Source organism: Salmo salar, chromosome ssa02 (genome assembly GCF_905237065.1).
Source record: "Salmo salar chromosome ssa02, Ssal_v3.1, whole genome shotgun sequence".
NCBI classification, from domain to species: Eukaryota; Metazoa; Chordata; class Actinopteri; order Salmoniformes; family Salmonidae; genus Salmo; species Salmo salar.
The window spans coordinates 63,451,606-63,471,237 of NC_059443.1; the positions used below are offsets into that span (position 1 = coordinate 63,451,606).

Sequence of the window (19,632 nt, forward strand, 5' to 3'; positions counted from 1 at the left end):
CGCAGGCGGGGTGTCTGCTTTGTTGTTTCAACTAAGGATTCCAACATTAAGAATGGACAGGAAACATGAGTCACAATGGAAGCAGGACTTTTATTAACTTTGTAGTAGATGGCACAGCAAGGTAGAGCCCCCAAAACATCCACCTTGACAGCAAAAAGACTGTGTGTGTGTGTGTGTGTGTGTGTGTCTGTTCATGGGTTTCTGCCGAAATGTATGCATCTATTCATGGTTTTCTGCAGAATACCAATAAAGTTACAGTATGTAAAATGCTTGTGTACGTTGCCAACTATATTGAATTCTACATGTCCATATTAGTGTGAAGAGTCTTAAACATACTTGAGAGTACCACTTATCTTTCAAAGGATGTGGTTGTTCATCACTGTTTGTGTATAAATCTAAGTTGTACACACTATACGCGCTCCCCCATATGAAACCGATCTTTGGATCCATGTTGGAACCCAGGAAATGACGACCGCATCAACATTGTCAATCATAATGATGATTAAAAAAAAACAGAACAGCATTTCTAAAATAAAACGTTTAAATGGGTAGAACTTCCATCTCCCTCTACTAACCCTGTCCCAATATCCAATTATTACATGAAATAAAGTGTTGCTCCGAGTCCAACTTCCTACCTTTCGTTCAAGGTCTTTCCCATTCATCCCAATCGAAAGCTCCACCAACTATCTTTGCATGCTCCCATCCTGATTTCCTTGCCCCAATGTTTCCTCTCCGCCCAATTTATATGTCCCACTTCAACATGAATGAACACACATACTCACCACCCTCCTGGACCCTTCCAGCCAGTCCCAATTCACTCCCTCCCACCTAGCCATAAACGTTTGATGATTGCGGATCTGAAAGGTCTAGATAGGTATAAGCAGTGTAGCTTCCACCATATTGCTTCCATCTTATATATCTGCAAACATCTAAGGGTTATGGTTCAGGTGAAGGGGTAAGGAGCCCATTAGAATGGGCTGTTGCTCCATCTTTCTAAAAAAACCCTGCTCTAACATGACCTCGGATGTCCCCCTCTGTATCATATCTCCCCCGACTCCCTCTCCCCATCTGAGCTGGAACGTCTATCCCTCTCTAGCGACAGAGATCTCTCTCTTTCTCTCCCCCTGGCCATCATCTCTGGAGAGGTGGACCTCTCCCGGTCTTCCCTCGTCATGGGCTCGGGTCTGTCGTCTTGCTCCCGGGAGCGGGGTGGTCCCTCTCCTCCACTCTCCCTCCATCTCTCCTGGGAAGGGGAGCGCCCTGAGGGTGAACGCCCAGACGGAGAGCGCTGAGATGGTGAGCGGGGTTCTCTGTCTCGGGTGTGTGAGGATCTGTCCCTGGAAGACCTGGGTAGAAGAAAACAGATAAGGAATTGGTAAAAGATCAAGCACCCGATGATAGACAAACAAAATTAAACCCAGACAAACTGTTTGGAAAGAGCTGGTTCATATTCATTAGGGCACAGTATAGCAAAACATTTTACAATATAAAAACTGGCAAAACCTGGTAAAATAAAAAGGTAGTTGTACCTCCCTGTTTTAATCTAGTTGCTGCCTGATTTTAGTGACATAAGGGCTATGTGGGTCGTGTTCATTAGGGCACAAGGTACATAGAAAAACATTTTGCAACGGAAAAAGAAAACATCCAAGTTTTGTTGTTCAGGCAACCTGGTAAAATAAAAAAGGTAGTAGTACCTCCTGATTTCATTCAGTTGTCTTCTAGTTGGTGCTTGATTTTAGTGACATAAGGGCTATCTGCCATTTTCTAAGTATCACATCATGGTTCCTGTCTGTCTGTTCGGGCCTCACCTCTTCCTCTTGCTCCTGTGAGAGTGGGAGCGCGAGCGATGCCCGTCCTTGTGTCTATGCTTACGTTCCCTGTCCCGCTCTCCTCCTCCCTCCTCCCGGGGACGAGAGGAGCGGTGTCGTCTCGAGCGATGGGAGGATGAGCTGCCTCCCTCCCTGTATCGTTCACCGCTTCTTGATCTTGTCCTGTGAAAAAATACATCAAAGAGGATTGTTAAAATACAAGAGAACGAGCATTTTGAAGCATTTGTTTGACGTCTGAACTGATGGGAACAAGTCAGATTTAGCTCACCTCCGGCGATCTCTCTCCCCCCTCTCTCTTTCTCTCTCCCTCTCCCTCTCCCGTACACGTTCAGTTTCACGCTCCCTCTCCTTTTCCCTCTCTTGTTCTCGCTCCAGCTCCCACTCCTTTGCTCTCTCTTCCTCCTTTTCACGCTCCTCCCTTCTTCTCATTCGCATTCCTTCTTGCTTCTCCACAACGGCTTTCTGTAGCAGGAAAAAAACAAACCATGTAACGAAGTACACAAATCTATCGCAACAACTGTGCTCAGACAGCTCAGGTTTTACACTTCCTCAAAAGCAAGGTAAACATCTACATAACTAGTGATATCCTACTAGGTTCTGACTACTGATATATGGTGTGTCTCACCCGTAGCCTTTCCAGCTTCTCCCGGATCTCAATGAATCCCAGATGCAGTTTGCCTCCGAAGTGGTCAGCTAGGCGGCGGTCGTTGTCATGGAGACCTAGGTAGGCGGAGCACACCTCGCACACCCGGAGCTTCTGCTGCTGGAAGCTGGACGCCGGCATCGAGTTCCTGTATACGTCCTAGGAGAAAGCAACAGTAAACCAGACTGACGTTAGAACTAGGACACTGCAAAGTTCTTAGTGCGTATGCTGCGGTGTTGAAGACTAACGTTAATTAGGACATAGTACACAAATGCCTGACCCACTTTCAAATGACTGATCGACTGACCTTTGGGATTTATTTTGAGTGCACATGTGAAATTCCTTTTATACCTGGCTGTTAAACATGTAAGAGGCCTTGCTGAAACAGGTTTGTATATACATACAAATACACTTTTTTTAAAAACAAGTTCATCTTTATTTAATCACAGTACAATTCCTTGCTCCTACGATTGGTTGTGACCACAACCATCCTTGACCCCTGCCAACTGACCTCTGCCTCCTTCTTCATTGCGCGAGTCTTCTCCACCTTCTCCAGGACCTCCTGTGCCTCTTCCACATTCCCCTCGCCCCCGAGCTGCTCCGCCCGGGCCAGCAGCTTACCGATCTCCTCGTTCAGCTCGTGGACCCGCTCAGCCTGTTGATACCAGGGAGAAAGGGTTAGAATTATGACACAGTGACAACCAGAGCAACAAAGTGACATAATCTCATTTTAATTACAGTTTCTTATACATGGTTGAAATGTCATTTTCTGAAATTAATCAGATCCATTCATCTAGAACAACAACACATACCATGGAATTGGATTCCAACTACACAGTGTCAATTCACCTAATGAGCATGTGGGGAACTATCTAAGTAAGACAAACAACAGGGGTCGGTCACCTTGGCGGCAACCTCAGCGCTGATCTCATCCTGCGTCTCAGCTAGTCTCTTTTTTGCTAGCTCAGTCCTGCGGTCACAGTCAGCGATGAACGACTGAAGGTGCTCAGCTGCCTGCGGTGACAGGGGATGACGAGGAGAGTTTAAAGTCGCCAGATCAGAGAGAAAACATCAATAGATAAATAGATACCACATGGAGACAAAACAGGAAAAAAAGAGGGAGAGAAAGAGACAATCCATTGATCAACAGATCACATGGAGTTTGCATGCAGAGGAAATGTGTGTGTGTATGTGTGGTAAACATGTATACTAGGTATGTGACAGTCCAACGTGACTCACGTCAAGCTCAAAGAAGTACTCCTGTTGCTTGGAGGCGATCTCGAAGTCAGCCCTGAGGGCCAGGTCGTGGACCTTCACACACTCTCCCAGGTCCATTCTCTATACAACGACAAGAAACATCCATTAAATCATTCACTCAAAGCTGTACCTACAAGTCCTGTACTCAGGAGTGCAACTGACATTGTGTTCTATAAACACTACTGCACACAACCATTGTGACAAAGACGGTGTTTCCCAAACTAGGGGTCGCTTAATTTAAAAATGGGGTCACGAGAGAACTCCGAAATACAATAAATTAATTGTGCTTGGTTCATAGAACCTGGGTTAGATCAGTAAACTTGTAATAAACAGAGCGGTTTCTGTTTACTTCCTACAAAATGTGAATCTATCTTTAGAACTGTTTAAGCGACAAAATATTATGATCCCATCACTGAAAGATAAGACTCTCAAGAACACGTACGCTTCTTCTGTTTCCCTCTACAATGGCAGGACACATTAGAACAGAGTGGACAAGACCAGGCACTAAATCAATGAAGATGTTTTTTTCTACACAGAAGATCATACAAAATGATTGCCTGATGATCTTCTGAACGCCCCAATATTTCAAACCATACTTTCTTCAGATTGAAATACTGTCAAAAGTACTGATTTGTAATAGACTGTCTTAGCCACAATGATTTACAAATATATATATCAAAATATGGTCGCAGGCCAAAAAAGTTTGGGATCCCCTGGATTAAGTAATATGTCATATACTCACAGTGCCGGAGAGAATGTCGTGAGGACAGGAGTCCAGCAAATGACTCTTGCAGACCCGCTCATCTGTAAATTTGATTCTCTGGCGCATGGTGTCCCCTACACGAAAATAAATCAGACAAGGGGAGAGAGTTAGTGAGGTGAGCAATGTCATGTCAATCACAAGAGGCAATAGCTGTGTGCATACCAGACACCACCTTCCTATTATCCAAAATTGTGATTACGGTGGGTGCGGATGCCCATGTGGATCATTCATTCCTGAAACCAAAACTAGATTAGCTTGCTAAAGAATAAACTAGCTATCTGTCCAACGCTAGCTGCAGCCAGTCAGTAGCATCTCGTGGGCCAACAATATCCCCGCTAGCAAACGTCAACAATGTGACAAGGTCTGAAACGGAATGTTCCTTGTGTTTACTTTACCGTGAACACAACAAGTAGTTAGCCGTCGTTAGCATTCAGCCATTGGTCCCCAGGCTAAGGTAGCTTAGCTAGCTAACGTCAGCTAGCATGATAACAACTAGTTAAAAACATTTCCTCTGAAACATCGAGCGACAGTGAAACAATGTAGCTTGTCGTTTACTCACCATCTCTACTTGTGCCCATCAACTGGTCCAACATCGCTCGCATTTGCGCTTGAGCCGACATGTTTCTTGTTAATGTCACCGACACTACACGCCGATGGTGTCTGCTGCATGCAGCCTCGACCACAGGCCTCTGACGGCTCGTGGACGTCGAACAACTTTTCTCAGAGAGAACCTCAAGTTCTCGTGACGAATAGTTTGAAACAAACTAGCTCGCTAAAACCTTTTCTTGAGTACTTCTACCACCTTAACGTTTATAATTATCAAGTTTGTAATACCAATTTACAATGTAAATATTAGGTAGCTAAGCCTATTCCGAAATGTTTCCCGTCCCCGTTCGTCTCTCAACTCGAAGTATGGCGAGGTGACAGTATGCTGAGTGGCGGGTAGTGTAATTTCAAATTCGGATTATTGAGGTAAACCCGAAGGTTTTTAGGCAGTTGTGAGACCAACCACAGTCCCTTGTTAGACCGTAGATATCATAGACATATTCTAACGTATATATTAATTCGGTGTCCTTTATTTTTCGACTTCCTCCTCTTTCCGAGCGCGCTCTGCCTCGAAGGAAATGCTGGTTGGCTGAACGACACAAAATGCTGCAGTCCTCGCGCGCTGGTAGGCTGAATGGCACATAACGTCATTTTGATCGCTCTGTCGTCAGATATTATACGCGTTTGTATATTTTTTTTTAAGAAAAAAGCGCTATAATAAATCTTAGTCAATGTTAGCGCAAGTACAACTGAGTACAAGTACAAGCGCAATGAAATTGTAGCATAGATGGCGTATGAATGCACATAGGCCTAAACTGGATTATATGGGCAAAGACAGTGTGTGAGAAGCACATAACACAAAAAGTCTGGAATTATCTATTCTATATATGACTGTTCATACATTGTGCATTACATGTATTTATTAATGTCTTGTTGTTTGATCTTTGCTGACGTCATAAAATGCATTTGGCATTCGGCCAACACCACGGATAGACATACGCCCTGAACCCATCCATAAACATTGCTGTCCCGCCCACCCCAAACTGGAAAAATGGCGACAGCTGTCCTGTGGCTCTCACGGAACCTCGTATCGAGGAATACGGGGGTAGTAAGCCGTAACATCGTCTTGAAACCGTCTAACACAACGAGACTGAACCAATGTCGAAATGCGGTATCAACAGCAAATGGCGGTGTTCAACCAAAGCCGGATAAAGTGAGTTTTCATGCATTGTCAAGTCGGTTAGTAAGCAGGCTGGGTAACATTACACATAATGTGGGAGGTTCCTGACTCTTGGAGCAGATTGACAGCAGTCTTTGCCAGTCACATTTTAAGGAATTTGGAGAGACGACTGCGGGAGCCAATGAACTTGTGAATGTTTGATACGGAAGTAATGTGTCATTATTTTAGCCACTTTTCGTCGAAAAATTATACTATAAAGCTAATATGTGAATGTTTTATGTAATAAGGTATTGGCTTACACAGAATATACCAGTGTAACATATTAACACAACTATAAATACCATGGGGTATTGGAGTGTCCATTTTTAGGTCAAAGTCCATATCAATTGAATTAGCCTGTTGTGGGAAATAAAACATTTCAGATCCATAATTTATTGTATTATGAGTATGGCACCCTGAGCATCTGTATTTATTATGTGAATCAAGGGAATTATTGCGGATTTATGCATTCTGAAAAATCCCATGTTATCTTATATGAGGCTTTGAACCATATACTGTGTTGCTTGATGTGGTCATGTTTCTGTATGATATTAGCGGTTTTAGATTGTAGATATTCAGAATTTCTTTCTTTCGCCCCTATCACCCAGATATCCTTCGGCCTTATCCGCATGACCGCTGTAGTGATTCCCTTCCTGTACGTGGGAACTCTGATCAGCAAGAACTTTGCGGCTCTACTTGAGGAGCATGACATCTTCGTCCCTGAGGATGATGACGATGACGACTGAACCTAGGTCAGTTATGAGAAGAGATGTATTGATACAGCTTTTGATGTATAAAAGGCTAATATCATTACTAGTCCCAGGGTGACACACAGGCTACCCTAAAATAAAACATATCTTTAATATACTACTGTCCCTAACAGTAGTTTAGAGTGCATGCGTGCAACATCTTATTTACATAATGGTATGTACCTAATCCAAACAGTAATGTTGGAACTTGTTGAAATGGTACCAATGATTATCTAAAAGAGAATGAAGAGAAATAATACAACTGTGAGAATTAATGACCATTGACATTGCTTGCATTTTCATTCCTTCCCAGGGTGCTTTGCAATAATGATGGCATGCCAATATGAGGGAGAGAGAGATGCCCCCCTACAGGAGAAGATTGCCCTCATCATGATCCACCTCTCCATTGCCTTTTCTCTCTCCTCCCTTTTAGTCCCACTTTCACCTCCTTGCCACAGATTACTACATATTATTTGATATCATTGTGAGGTCACAGCACAGTAAGACTTCACTCTTGCATGTGTCTTATTAATTACTCAATAAAGAGTACGTGTGTAAAAAAATAATAATAAATAACAACACATTTGTTGGGGTATGTTCTTTGGTGTTATTTCGTGGTTGTCCCTGTCATTCTATAAAACATGCATTCTTTGGTCTTATAACTCCAACCACAGCCTAGCCTGGAATCCAGATTGATGTGCTCTATTTCACCACGGTTTCACTTTGCTATATGTTGAAACTGAGCATATCAGTTTGGAGAATTCCAGGCTAACCACAGTATGGCTTCTTGGCTCTTCACAACTATCTATCCACCAACTCTATTTATTCCCCCTTCCTGTAGTGCTGTGTTCGCCAGTCTCGGGTGTCTCTTCCCCCTTCCTGCAGCGCTGCGTTGGCCAGTCTCAGGTGTCTCGTCTCCCCTCCTGCAGTGCTGCGTTAGCCAGTCTGAGGTGCTCCCTGAGGTCCCTGATCTCCAGCTCACTGCGACCCTTCATCCCGATCAGCTCCACGTACACCTCCTTGTAGCGGTCACACAAACTCTGCTTCTCCTAGGGGGGGGTCATAGACCAACACGGAGGAGACCAGTAGAGTGACATTTCTTATCCATATTCTGTTTTGTGTGTGTAAACACGTATGGTGGTTGAATGGTTGGTCTGGAGTGGAACAGTAGAAACGGCATATGCAAGTACCTTAGGACAAGATGATGAGGGAAATTTGACTAAAGATTAGTATTTGTGTTTATGGTGTGCTATCAGGATTTTGTAAGGGTTGATCATGTCGATACAGGATATACCAGTAGTACCTTAGTTAGAGACTGCACTTCATTCCTTAGACAGCCAATCTCTTTTTGTAGGTACTCGGCCTCAATCTCCTTTGCTCGTAGCAGCATCTGGGGGGAAACACAGATACATCAGTTTAGTATTTTTGGTCATTTTAGTGATGCAATACTCATCAATATGAAGATTATTCCACAATTCTTTCACCAGTATTGTGTCAATGAACGAATAGTGCACTGATGTCACTGATGACCAGGACTAGTTGTTCTACATGGTTATTTTTAGGACCCCAGCAGCATGTCATTGAGGTGAGTTTTTCACGATTTGAATGAATCTGGTCCAGCCAATAGATGGCAGCATCTGGAGGACAACATTACAACATGACCAATCACCAATGGCCGACACTAATCTACACACCAATCAATAGAGCAACTCCGATGTAAGCCTTGCTTCCAATCAGACCTAAATACTAATACAAGAATTTCCATTACAATTCAATACACTTCAAAACAAGTATTCAGATCATCTTGATTTGAAAAAAACAAGCAGTTGAGTATTGAAATGTGTTTGGAAATACACTTGGAAAGTGTTTGAAAATACTTAAATACACTCCAATGCATAATGCATTTAACCCAGGTATTTGAAATATGTATTTGAAAATACTTTCAAATACAATTGGGTCGATTATTTGGTTTTTACAAATAACCATTCAAATACTCAAATAGAAATACTTGTTTTAGGCTGTGAATTTGAAAATAGTCAAATACACAGAAGGCATTTAAATAACAAATGGTCAAATACAACATGTACTTGAATCCGGTTCTGCTTCCAATACAACTAATCAGAATGTCAAACTTTATTCTTACTTCCAATTGCGAGGGACTGCGCTCACAGCTGCCAGGGGAGACGTTTCCTGACCTCTGACCTGTGATGAAGTGGCGCATGTGGCTGATCTCCTCAGTCAGACGAGCCTGCAGTTCCTGAGACAAACATGAAGAAGAAATAAAAATACTTATTACTATTGCACTGTGTGACAGTATGGTACATTGCTTAAATTGTTAATTAGATAATTAATTAGATAATTCATTTGTTGTTAATTAGTCTCTCATGACAAACTCTGCTCGCTCTCACTCTTTCTTTCTCTCTCTCTCTGCTCTTTCTTTCTGCTCTTTCTCTCTGCTCTCTCTCCCCCTCTCTCCTTCTTCTTTCTCTCTCTGCTCTTTCTTTCTCCCTCTCTCCTTCTCTCTCTGCTCTCTCTCTTTCTGTCTCTCTCTGCTCTTTCTCTCTGCTCACTCTCCCTCCTTCTCTCTGCTCTCTGACCTCTGACCTGGTTCTCTCTGCGGAGCTGTTCCATCTCTCTGTCCTTCCAGCTCAGCTCTGTTTCTCTGTCTCCTCCGCTCTGCTCGGCCCGGTTCAGCTCCAGGCACTTCTTGGAATATCTCTCTGACAGAACGTCCAACTCACTGTGGAGGGCATCAGCCTGGGGCCTGTAGAGAACCAAGAACACATGTTTAACACACATGCATGTGGGCATGCCCGCACAGATGCATGAATGCACAACCACACTGATACACAAGAACAGGGTGGATAGTTATCCCATTAGAGAAAACGTTCTCTTCCACATTCTTTTGGTGCCTTTCACTTTGATGTCTTAAAGAGAATGGATCTCACGTCTGTCCTCTGTACATAGTATCCATATGGCCACCCCCTTCAGTCATCCTTCTGGCTTTCTCCACCTCCCTCTCCAGCTCCTCCCTGTGAGCCTCCTTCAGGGCCTCAACTGCTATTGAGCACAGAAGTGGCATAACATGACAAGGAAAAGAGAAAACATTGAAATGAAAAGGGGAAGGACAGGACACAGGTGGGTAGGTAATCTGTTCCACAACAAAAGTTGCTTTGTGACATCATCCCCAGAATTATTCACATAACACCCTACATAATATTACACACTATTCCCAACAGGTCTCTCCTTCTCACCTTGTGCCGTGGCCTGGCTCTCCTCCTGCAGCAGTCTCTCTCTCTGTCTCTGCAGCTCTCGGACCTCCCTGGCGTGGCTCTCCTGGAGCTCCATCAGGGCCCTGCGGTGGGCCGCTTCCATACTCTCCAGACGCTGGCCGCAGGGGGCCCAGGGGCCACACAGACTGTCCACCTCCATCCCCATCTCCACACGCTCCTTACGCAGACACTCCACCTGCTGCCTGAGTGATAGCGCCTGAGAGAGAGGGAGAGGAGGGGGTCAAGAGGGGAATAGAGAGGGGAGGAAGAAAGAGAGAGCGGGAAGAGGAAAGGGAAGAGGGTTGAGAGAGATGGAGAGAGAAAATAGTGGGAAGGAGGGGGGAAGAAAGTGGGAGAGAGGAGAGAGAGAGAACGAGAGGGAGATAGAGAGAGCGAGAGCGAGAGAAAAAGAGAGAGAAAGAGAATGAGATAGAGAGAGAGAGGACATGTGAGAAGGGTGAGGAAAGATTCCCTAAATTATTCATTATGTATATTAAAAACATCCTCTCTGTTTCCACAATACCTTTACAAGACAGTTCTAAATGTTCTGATTGTTAAATGTTAAACACTCAAATGAACAAATAACTGTTTTGCATTTAGGATTTTGAGTGGAAAATAATTCTCACGCTACCTCCCTCTGTAGGGCCGTTGCACTGGTCGTCTGAATCGTCTGATTAGGAATCGTCTGATTGGTCTGATTAGTCTGTGCACCAATCAGAGACAACGCGCTCATCTCCCCGAATGTTAGACTCTCGAACTCCACCCACTTATTGTTGACGTCCACATCCATGGTGTGAGTGACAGGTACGCTGGGTTTCTTCAGATCCAGAGAGTCCCATCTGCTGCCCATCTCTCTAAAGGGGATCCCCCCCTCAAACCATCTGTTCCTCTCCTCCAATCGCTTGGCTTGCTCTCTGTCCCAGCCCTCTCCTGCCTCTCTCTGACTGTCTGATGACATGTCGGGGGAGGTGTCATTTCGATCCGTGGCCACAGAGTCCATTTGATGAAGGTTGGAGGTGGAGTTAGTGGTCTGAGGATCGGAGTCTTCACAGGTGAGCACAGAGGGAGGCTGGCGAGACGACACAGGCTGAGAATTTTCTCTTTCACTGTCTGACCGTCTGTGGTATAATAATGGGGACCATAGGAAAAGTGTTTCAGATATAGTCACATTTTTTACTGTTGTATATTATTACATTTGTCTAATTGTCTTCTTGCTGCCTCCAATTCCATTCATTATGTCGTAAAGTAATTATGTGCATTTCTGTTGTGATCTTAGGCCACACCAGTCTAAGTGCAGGACTTTGTCTGCGTCTGAAATGGTACCCTATTCTATTCCCTGTAATGTACATTAGTTTGGACCAGGGCTAATAGGAGCTTTGATCCAAAGTAGTGCAGTAAATAGGGAATAGGGTGCCGTTTCAGACACAGTGCCATTTCAGACACAGCGCCATTTCAGACACAGCGCCATTTCAGACACAGCGCCATTTCAGACACAGCGCCATTTCAGACACAGCGCCATTTCAGACACAGTTCCATTTCAGAAACAAAATCCTGCACTTAGACTGGTGTGGCCTAAGATCACAACAGAAATGCACATAATTACTTTACAACATAATGAATGGAATGCAATTTCAGACACAGCGTCATTTTAGACACAGTGCCATTTTAGACGCAGTGCCATTTCTGACACAGTGCCATTTATGACACAGTCAATAGAAACACTCACGGTGTGATGTCTGCAGAGTGTCTGGGTTGGATAGTCCGTCTCAGCACATTAACCCACTTCCTCCTGATCCTGGAGGTCGAGGCTGACAGAGTGAACACTGCTTTCTTTGTCTGATTGAGATCAAGAGATAAAGAACAGAGAAAAGCCATGTCTGAGGGGTTACAAACAGGAAGGAACTAAAGCATATTGACACCAAGACTGCATCCAAAATGACACCCTACATGATATATAGTGCACTACTTTATGGGCCCTGGTCAAAAGTAGTGCATTATTTATGGATGGACTAGGATGCCATTTCAGATGCAGCCCAAGACTGTAGTAGTAGTAGTAGTAGTAGCAGTAGTAGTAGTAGCAGCAGTAGCAGTAGTAGTAGTAGCAGCAGTAGTGGTAGTAGCCAGTAGTAGTAGCAGCAGTAGTCGTAGTAGTAGTATTAGTGGTAGTAGTAGTAATAGCCAGTGGTAGTAGTAGTAGTAGTAGTAGTGGTAGTAGTAGTAGCCAGTAGTAGTAGTAGTAGTAGTAGCAGTAGCAGCAGTAGTAGCAGTATTAGTGGTAGTAGTAGTAGTAGTAGCAGTAGTAGTAGTAGCCAGTAGTAGTAGTAGTATTACTAGCAGTAGCAGCAGTAGTAGCCTGTAGTAGTATTAGTGGTAGTAATAGTAGTAGTAGTAGCAGTAGCAGCAGTGATAATAGTAGTAGTATTAGTGGTAGTAGTAGTAGTAGTAGCCAGTAGTAGTAGTATTACTACTAGTAGTAGCAGTAGCAGCAATAGTAGCCTGTAGTAGTATTAGTGGTAGCAATAGTAGTAGCAGTAGCAGTAGCAGCAGTGGTAGTAGTAGTAGTATTAGTGGTAGTAGTAGTAGTAGTAGTAGTAGCCAGTAGTAGTAGTATTACTAGTAGTAGTAGCAGCAGTAGCAGCAGTAGTAGCCTGTAGTAGTATTAGTGGTATGAACTTGCAGTAGCAGCAGTAGTAGTAGTAGTAGTATTAGTGGTAGTAGTAGTAGTAGTAGCCTGTAGTAGTAGCAGCAGTAGTAGTAGTATTAGTGGTAGTAGTAGTAGTAGCAGTAGTAGTAGTAGTAGCAGCAGTAGTAGTAGTATTAGTGGTAGTAGTAGTAGTAGTAGTAGACAGTAGTAGTAGTAGTAGCAGTAGCAGCAGTAGTAGTAGTATTAGTGGTAGCAGTAGTAGTAGGAGTACAGATATCGGATCTTCATTTGATCACTCTTTTGTTGCTGAGAATTTTCCTGCACATCAGGAAACGCAAACTTGTAATGTATTCAAGGTTTCAAAAGGCTTCTAAAGTTTGTAATGTCCACTTTAAAATGTCAGACTTTTATCAATCCCTACAAAAAAATGTCAAATAATTATAATCCACACAATAATTCACATTTCTTTTTGCTGTAGAAAACTGGCTCAAGTTAGGATACGGCATCTGTAGTAGTAGCAGCAGCAGCAGTAGTAGTAGTATTATTAGTAGCAGAAATAGTAGTAGTAGTAGTAGTAGTATTTGTATTGGTAGTAGATGTTCAATGAGAGAAAAACCAGGAAGAACACACGTGTATCTGGAATCCATAGTTCTTCTCCACGTCAAAGTCTTGGACGTTCATACAGGACGTCAGGTCTATCTCTCCATCCAGGTCATCTGACTACAACAGACATGGAGGAACTGGCGTGATACAGACTCAAAAATACTTCTATGGGTATATAATTGGCGAACTGATATTGCAGACATAGGAAATGGTGTCACCTCCTCAGCCTCAGAGTCCATGTAGAAACTCAGTGCAGCATCCCTCATCACAAACCAGTGTCTCCTCCACTGTTAGAAACACAAGCCAAACAGACTCAGTCAAACCAGTGACACTTCAAAATATTCAAAACACTGCTATTGTTTTGAATGATGCTTTCCTCTATCTGTGCCAGTTTGTTCTAACACATGGTCACGTGTGTCATTTGCAGTGTTACCTCCCCATATTCATCCAGTTTTGACATCCAGCCCTTTTGGTCAGACTGTGTTTGAGTATTTTCAGGTAGAACTCTCTGCCGTGGTTTAGAAGATCTGAGGCCCTTTCTAGTTTGATTGTCTGACCTCTGTAACAAATGGATTATATGAATAATGGTTATATGATGGTACTTACAGTATGAGAGACTTGATGGCAGACCTGTTTTTAAAGTATTCAAAGGTATCAAGCGTATCACCTGTGGCTGAAGCGCAGTTGTGGACTGGGTTCGGGACAGTCGTCCGTCCTCTGAGTCGCAATATTTCTCCTTCTCTTTCTCCCTCCTGTCTCTCCCCCTCTCTCTGCCTCTCCCTCTCTCATCAGACTCAACCCTCGTACTGCAGCTATCAGATTCCTCTACATACCTACAATAGAAGAAAAGTTAGAGAAATAGAGACCAAGAGAGAGACAATGAGAGAAAATCCTGACCCAATATACTGTACATCCAGTAGGCCCTTACAATACACTGTACATCCAGTAGGCCCTTACAATACGCTGTACATCCAGTAGGCCCTTACAATACACTGTACATCCAGTAGGCCCTAACAATACGCTGTACATCCAGTAGGCCCTTACAATATGCTGTACATCCAGTAGGCCCTTACAATACACTGTACATCCAGTAGGCCCTTACAATATGCTGTACATCCAGTAGTCCCTTACAATATGCTGTACATCCAGTAGGCCCTTACATACAATATACTGTACATCCAGTAGGCCCTTACAATACAATGTACATCCAGTAGGCCCTTACAATATGCTGTACATCCAGTAGGCCCTTACAATACACTGTACATCCAGTAGGCCCTTACAATATACTGTACATCCAGTAGGCCCTTACAATATGCTGTACATCCAGTAGGCCCTTACAATATACTGTACATCCAGTAGGCCCTTACAATATGCTGTACATCCAGTAGGCCCTTACAATATACTGTACATCCAGTAGGCCCTTACAATATGCTGTACATCCAGTAGGCCCTTACAATACACTGTACATCCAGTAGGTCCTTACAATATGCATAGAAATTCATCATGCTTCCTCTGCCCTCCCTCCCTCCTCCCTCTCTCTCTATAATGTCCCTCCTGTCGCCTCTCCAGTCTCCCCACTCACCTGGGTGTCCTGTGCCTCTGGTCTCTACGTGGGCTGGGGCTCTGGGTCCTCCTCCTCGGGCCCAGTAGCACCTCCGCCCCCTCTCCCTCTGACCCCAGGTCCAGTCTGGGGATGTCGGCCAGAATGACGTAGTCCTCTATGGTCATCCCCTGGGAGTCCACTGAGGCGGTTCTCTTGGGCTCCTCTCGGGTCAACAGGTACTCCAGGCCCCGCCTTATATTACTCTTGCTCCTGTCACTGATTGGCCTGTCATTCATTTCCATGGTCGCAGCGTGGGGTTTCAACGAATTGGCAAGCAGCTGGGAGTCGATGCCTAGTCGTGGTGGGGAGGAGCTACAAGAGAGGGAAGGGCTTAGAAGGGAGTGGGAGGAGCCACGCCAGGAGCCTGGAGGGAGGCTGGGGTTGGTTTTAGGGGGGTGCATCTCTGTCCGTTCCTCTCTAGCGACCCTCTCTGGTCTCCTTGAGTAGCTCTGTGCTGTGTCAGGTCTGGTGTCGCTATGCTTGGTTTCTCTTTGGGGTGAATGGCTGTGTGTACCATAGCCACTTATAGGGGGAGAGCATTCCCGACTATCACGACTGCGAGTGGTTGGAGAAGGGTTTTTATCTGTTCTGAGCCGGGGGCTTCGAGGCCCTTCGTAGGAGTTTGGCTGCAAGGCTGGAGAATCACGTCGAGAGATGGAGTCAAGATTTTTGTACAGTTTTTCAGAGTCCAAACTGTGACTGTTTGAGTTGTGGGAGGGACGTCTTGACTCCCTTGACTCTCTTGACTCTCTTGATCCTCTTGGCTCTCTTGACTCTCTTGACTCTCTTGACTCTCTTGATCCTCTTGGCTCCCTTGACTCCCTTGACTCTCTTGACTCTCTTGATCCTCTTGGCTCTCTTGACTCTCTTGACTCTCTTGACTCTCTTGATCCTCTTGGCTTTCTTGACTCTCTTGACTCTTCTCTTGGCTCCCTTGACTCCCTTGACTCTCTTGACTCTCTTGATCCTCTTGATCCTCTTGACTCTCTTGACTCCCTTGACTCTCTTGACTCTCTTGATCCTCTTGGCTCTCTTGACTCTCTTGACTCTCTTGACTCTCTTGACTCCCTTGAATCTTGATCACGCCCATTGGCGTAATGCTCTGTTTTACCATTTCTTACGTGGGAGGAGTCAGTGTGTTTGTAGGAGGCCATGTTTTGAGACGGGGAGGGGTGGCGAGACACGACAGACCCTCGTCTGTGAGAGGGACTGGACCGTCCTGACGGAAGGCGAGACGAGGAGCGAGATGAGTGAGACAGAGCGTGACTTTTGGAGTGGGAGCTTCTAGGTTGGGAGGACGCAGATCGAGATTCAGCAAGTTTATACCGGTTTGGGCATGGGGAGCGAGGGCTAGGAGACTGATCTGGAGAATCAGTGCCACCATGTCTGAAGTTGGAATGATAGGTGTACCTCTGCGGAGACTCGCTCCTCCAGGTCTCCTGCTGGAACGTTTCATCGCTTCTCCTCTGGGAGGGAATTCCGAGATTCACGTTCCGGTAGGGGATGCAGGCTTTGGGTTCTGGGCTGTGGTTTGTGGGGAGTGGATGGCCCCTCTCATAGTGCCGGTAAGGCCGTTTGGATACACCCTCCACCTGAGCGTGGGGACCACCATCAAATAAGGCTTTCCTGTCCGGAGAGAAGTAGCCGCTTTCTCCTCTTGATCCTAGAAGTGAGGAGTAGGAACATGGCATGGTAGATCATCCATTTGATTGAGCCCCACTCAAATGGAAAGCAAAGACACATTTAAATGTTAACTGAAAAATGACAATAACATTTTGAATTAAAATTGAATTGAATGAAAATTGTAGCAGCAGTCCCAGACAAAATGTCTGTCTGTAATACTGTGAGCTGGTCTGACCTGAGGGTCGCCTGAACCTCTCCCGGCCTCTCTTCTCCTCCATCAGTGAGCTGTGTGGTGATCTGTGGGGAGAGGGGTCCACCCGGGTCATCTCTGGCCCCGTCACACAACACCCTGCTGGGCTGCTAGAGCCACTCCTCCCTGGGTCTGTCAGGAAGTCCCACTGGTCCTCCTGACTGCTGGGTGGAGATATAGAGGGAGGGCATGAGGGGCATTGGTAGGAGTACACACTCTATGAGTTTGGCACAATGTACTGTAGAACTAGTTTAAGAGAAATCACTACCTGATTGTAGAATTTCATTCAAATATAATGTTTTCTAACTGTTTATTAAAGTTTTATAAATCACTTTAAGTATACCTTAATGTAGTGTTACTAAAGTCAACTGCCAATGACACTCACACTCACCTGTGTACCGTGTCAGAGTCACAGATATTGAGTTTCCAGTCAGGGCTCGGAGTATGAGTTAGGCTCTCCTGATAGGTCCAGACGCTCCTTGTGACATCACTGTAGCTGGTCACCTCCGACAGGAAGTCATGGTTGTCCTGATTCGTGGAACGGGACACATTTCGTCCAATCGTTAATAATTTAGAGAATGTCAAACTGGTCAATGGCTTTGTATATTCAGCAAACCATCTGAGATGTGTAAAAGTCACTTTTAAGGCTCGGTACACAAAGAATGTAATTCTGTTGTGTTTACAGAAAGTTGCATAGTAACGTGAAAATAAAGTTGGAGACAAATCAAACAAATTCAAACATGCTGCAGTGTACAGGTATCTCTATGGCAAGACAGTCATTACCTAGTGTGACCAATGACATTACAATGCTTAAAGATGAATTAAATGAATGAGTTGCAACCACTCTCAAGGTCAGTTCAACAAGCATGTGATAAAGCACCAACAAGTAAAGTAAACAAACCTCAGACAAAATGGCTGCCTGTGGAATAAATGAAAAGAAGCTAACTTTCCGTATAACTCATCACAGCTAAAACAAAATGTTAACTTCTTACTACACCTGCTTGCAGAGCTTCCTTGGACGTCCCTTTACAAATCTGCTGTTAAGACAGGCTGCAAGTAGCAACAACAACTTCTCTCCTCCCTCTCCCCCCCTCTCCTCCCCCATCTACCTCTCCTCTCTTCACCTTATCTACCTGAGCTAATACATTAGGCCGGCACAGACGACGGTAACACAACCTGTCCCTGGCCTTGCTCATCATTATTTCATTGGTCTGCGGCTCTTCCACAACCAGAATCCACCCATCCTCCTCTCAACCCTTTCTTGATCCCTCTTTCATTTCTTGCCCTCCCTACAACACACAAAAGCCTTTCTTCTTTTTTGACTTTAGATCTCCGTGTTGTGAGCAGGCGTGGATTTCTATGTAGAATATTCTGTTATTTTGAAATGAAAGGATTATTCAAATGAAAATAAAGATTAGTAGAAGTGTATTTCTGGTCCAGGTTCATCCATAGAGCTGGTGTTGTGAGTGTGGGTGTTTGTGTGCATGTGTTGTTTGAGCATATTAGATTACTCCAATGACAGTGAAGATTAGTAGAATTGTATTTCTGGTACAGGTCCATCCTTAGAGTTCAGTTGAGTGGGCTGGTGTTGTGTGTGTGTGTGTGTGTGTGTGTGTGTGTGTGTGTGTGTGTGTGTGTGTGTGTGTGTGTGTGTGTGTGTGTGTGTGTGTGTGTGTGTGTGTGTGTGTGTGTGTGTGTGTGTGTGTGTGTGTGTGTGTGTGTGTGTGTGTGTGTGTGTGTGTATGTGCGCCTGCTTGTGTGTGGTTGCTTGTGTATGTATTGTGTGTGTGCTTGTGTGTGTGCTTGTGTGTGTGTGGGTGCTTGTGTGCAATGTGTTATGTGAGCGGATTAGATTACTATCTTTCCCCCAAGGGATGCAAATGAGCTTTTCATTCATTAATGATAGAATAATAATATAATCAAACGCCAACCTGTGTGTTCGTCAGTCCTCATCACACCTACAGTATAGCTTATATTATAATTATCCCACTTGGTGGCTTTATTTGTGTTCATTGCATCATTATGTTGTTTAATATGCTCCTTTGTTTCATTCAGAAATGGTTACTCCTCATACTGCCACTTTGGAAGATAAAATGAACGATTTTGGAAGTGTTTCAAACATATACCACAATTTACTGTACAGCAAAGGTAATAATCCGGACCTTTTCCAAACCCAATAACCCTTAACAGTCATTAGCCGTCCATCGTCCATTTCCCTCAACACTAGCCCCTCCTGCCTGGCTCACCTGTGAGGTACTGTTCAGGTGCATGTGTCCCGGGCGCAGGCACGAACCACAGCGGGAGGGGTCAAAGGTGTTGGGTTGGAAATGGTGGCAGTAAAAGTCGTCAGCACAGAGCGACATGATGGATCCTCAGATCAGGTGAACACCCCTATTTTACTCTGATGGTACGGCCCAGTGCAATGATGCGTTATTACAAAATCAACCTACACAAAGGTGGTACATTCTGATTAGGGGTGGGATAACCAATCAAATCATATACAGTATGGATAGCACATAGTAATGCTGTATGTCAAGAGCAACACTATACAGACGTAGGAACTTCATTTGAGTCAGTTTACTACAGCGGGAAAATAATCCTGCAACAACAGGAAATGTGAATTATTATGTG

The 19,632-nt window shown here is 44.5% G+C and overlaps 2 protein-coding genes across 2 annotated transcripts; both read right to left on the bottom strand.

Moving 5' to 3' along the window:
* Nucleotides 1-70: 70 nt before the first annotated feature.
* On the bottom strand, nucleotides 71-5,652 carry LOC106564536 (putative RNA-binding protein Luc7-like 2). Its single transcript, XM_014130667.2, has 9 exons — nucleotides 5,052-5,652; nucleotides 4,472-4,566; nucleotides 3,712-3,810; nucleotides 3,376-3,486; nucleotides 2,984-3,127; nucleotides 2,455-2,631; nucleotides 2,098-2,291; nucleotides 1,809-1,991; nucleotides 71-1,346 (listed from the first exon to the last, which is right to left on the bottom strand). Exons 1-9 carry the CDS (start codon nucleotides 5,110-5,112, stop codon nucleotides 1,040-1,042), a joined length of 1,371 nt encoding a protein of 456 aa, XP_013986142.1. The 5' UTR covers nucleotides 5,113-5,652; the 3' UTR covers nucleotides 71-1,039.
* Nucleotides 5,653-7,294: 1,642 nt separating this feature from the next.
* LOC106564544 (myosin phosphatase Rho-interacting protein) lies at nucleotides 7,295-19,364 on the bottom strand. The gene is made up of 16 exons (XM_014130676.2): nucleotides 19,248-19,364; nucleotides 17,393-17,529; nucleotides 16,987-17,165; nucleotides 15,108-16,791; nucleotides 14,193-14,358; nucleotides 13,959-14,084; nucleotides 13,744-13,812; nucleotides 13,553-13,642; nucleotides 12,005-12,114; nucleotides 10,910-11,396; nucleotides 10,234-10,495; nucleotides 9,955-10,066; nucleotides 9,611-9,770; nucleotides 9,150-9,263; nucleotides 8,310-8,396; nucleotides 7,295-8,055 (listed from the first exon to the last, which is right to left on the bottom strand). The coding sequence occupies exons 1-16, from the start codon at nucleotides 19,362-19,364 to the stop codon at nucleotides 7,909-7,911; spliced, it is 4,047 nt and encodes a 1,348-aa protein (XP_013986151.2). The 3' UTR covers nucleotides 7,295-7,908.
* Between the last annotated feature and the right edge of the window lie 268 nt (nucleotides 19,365-19,632).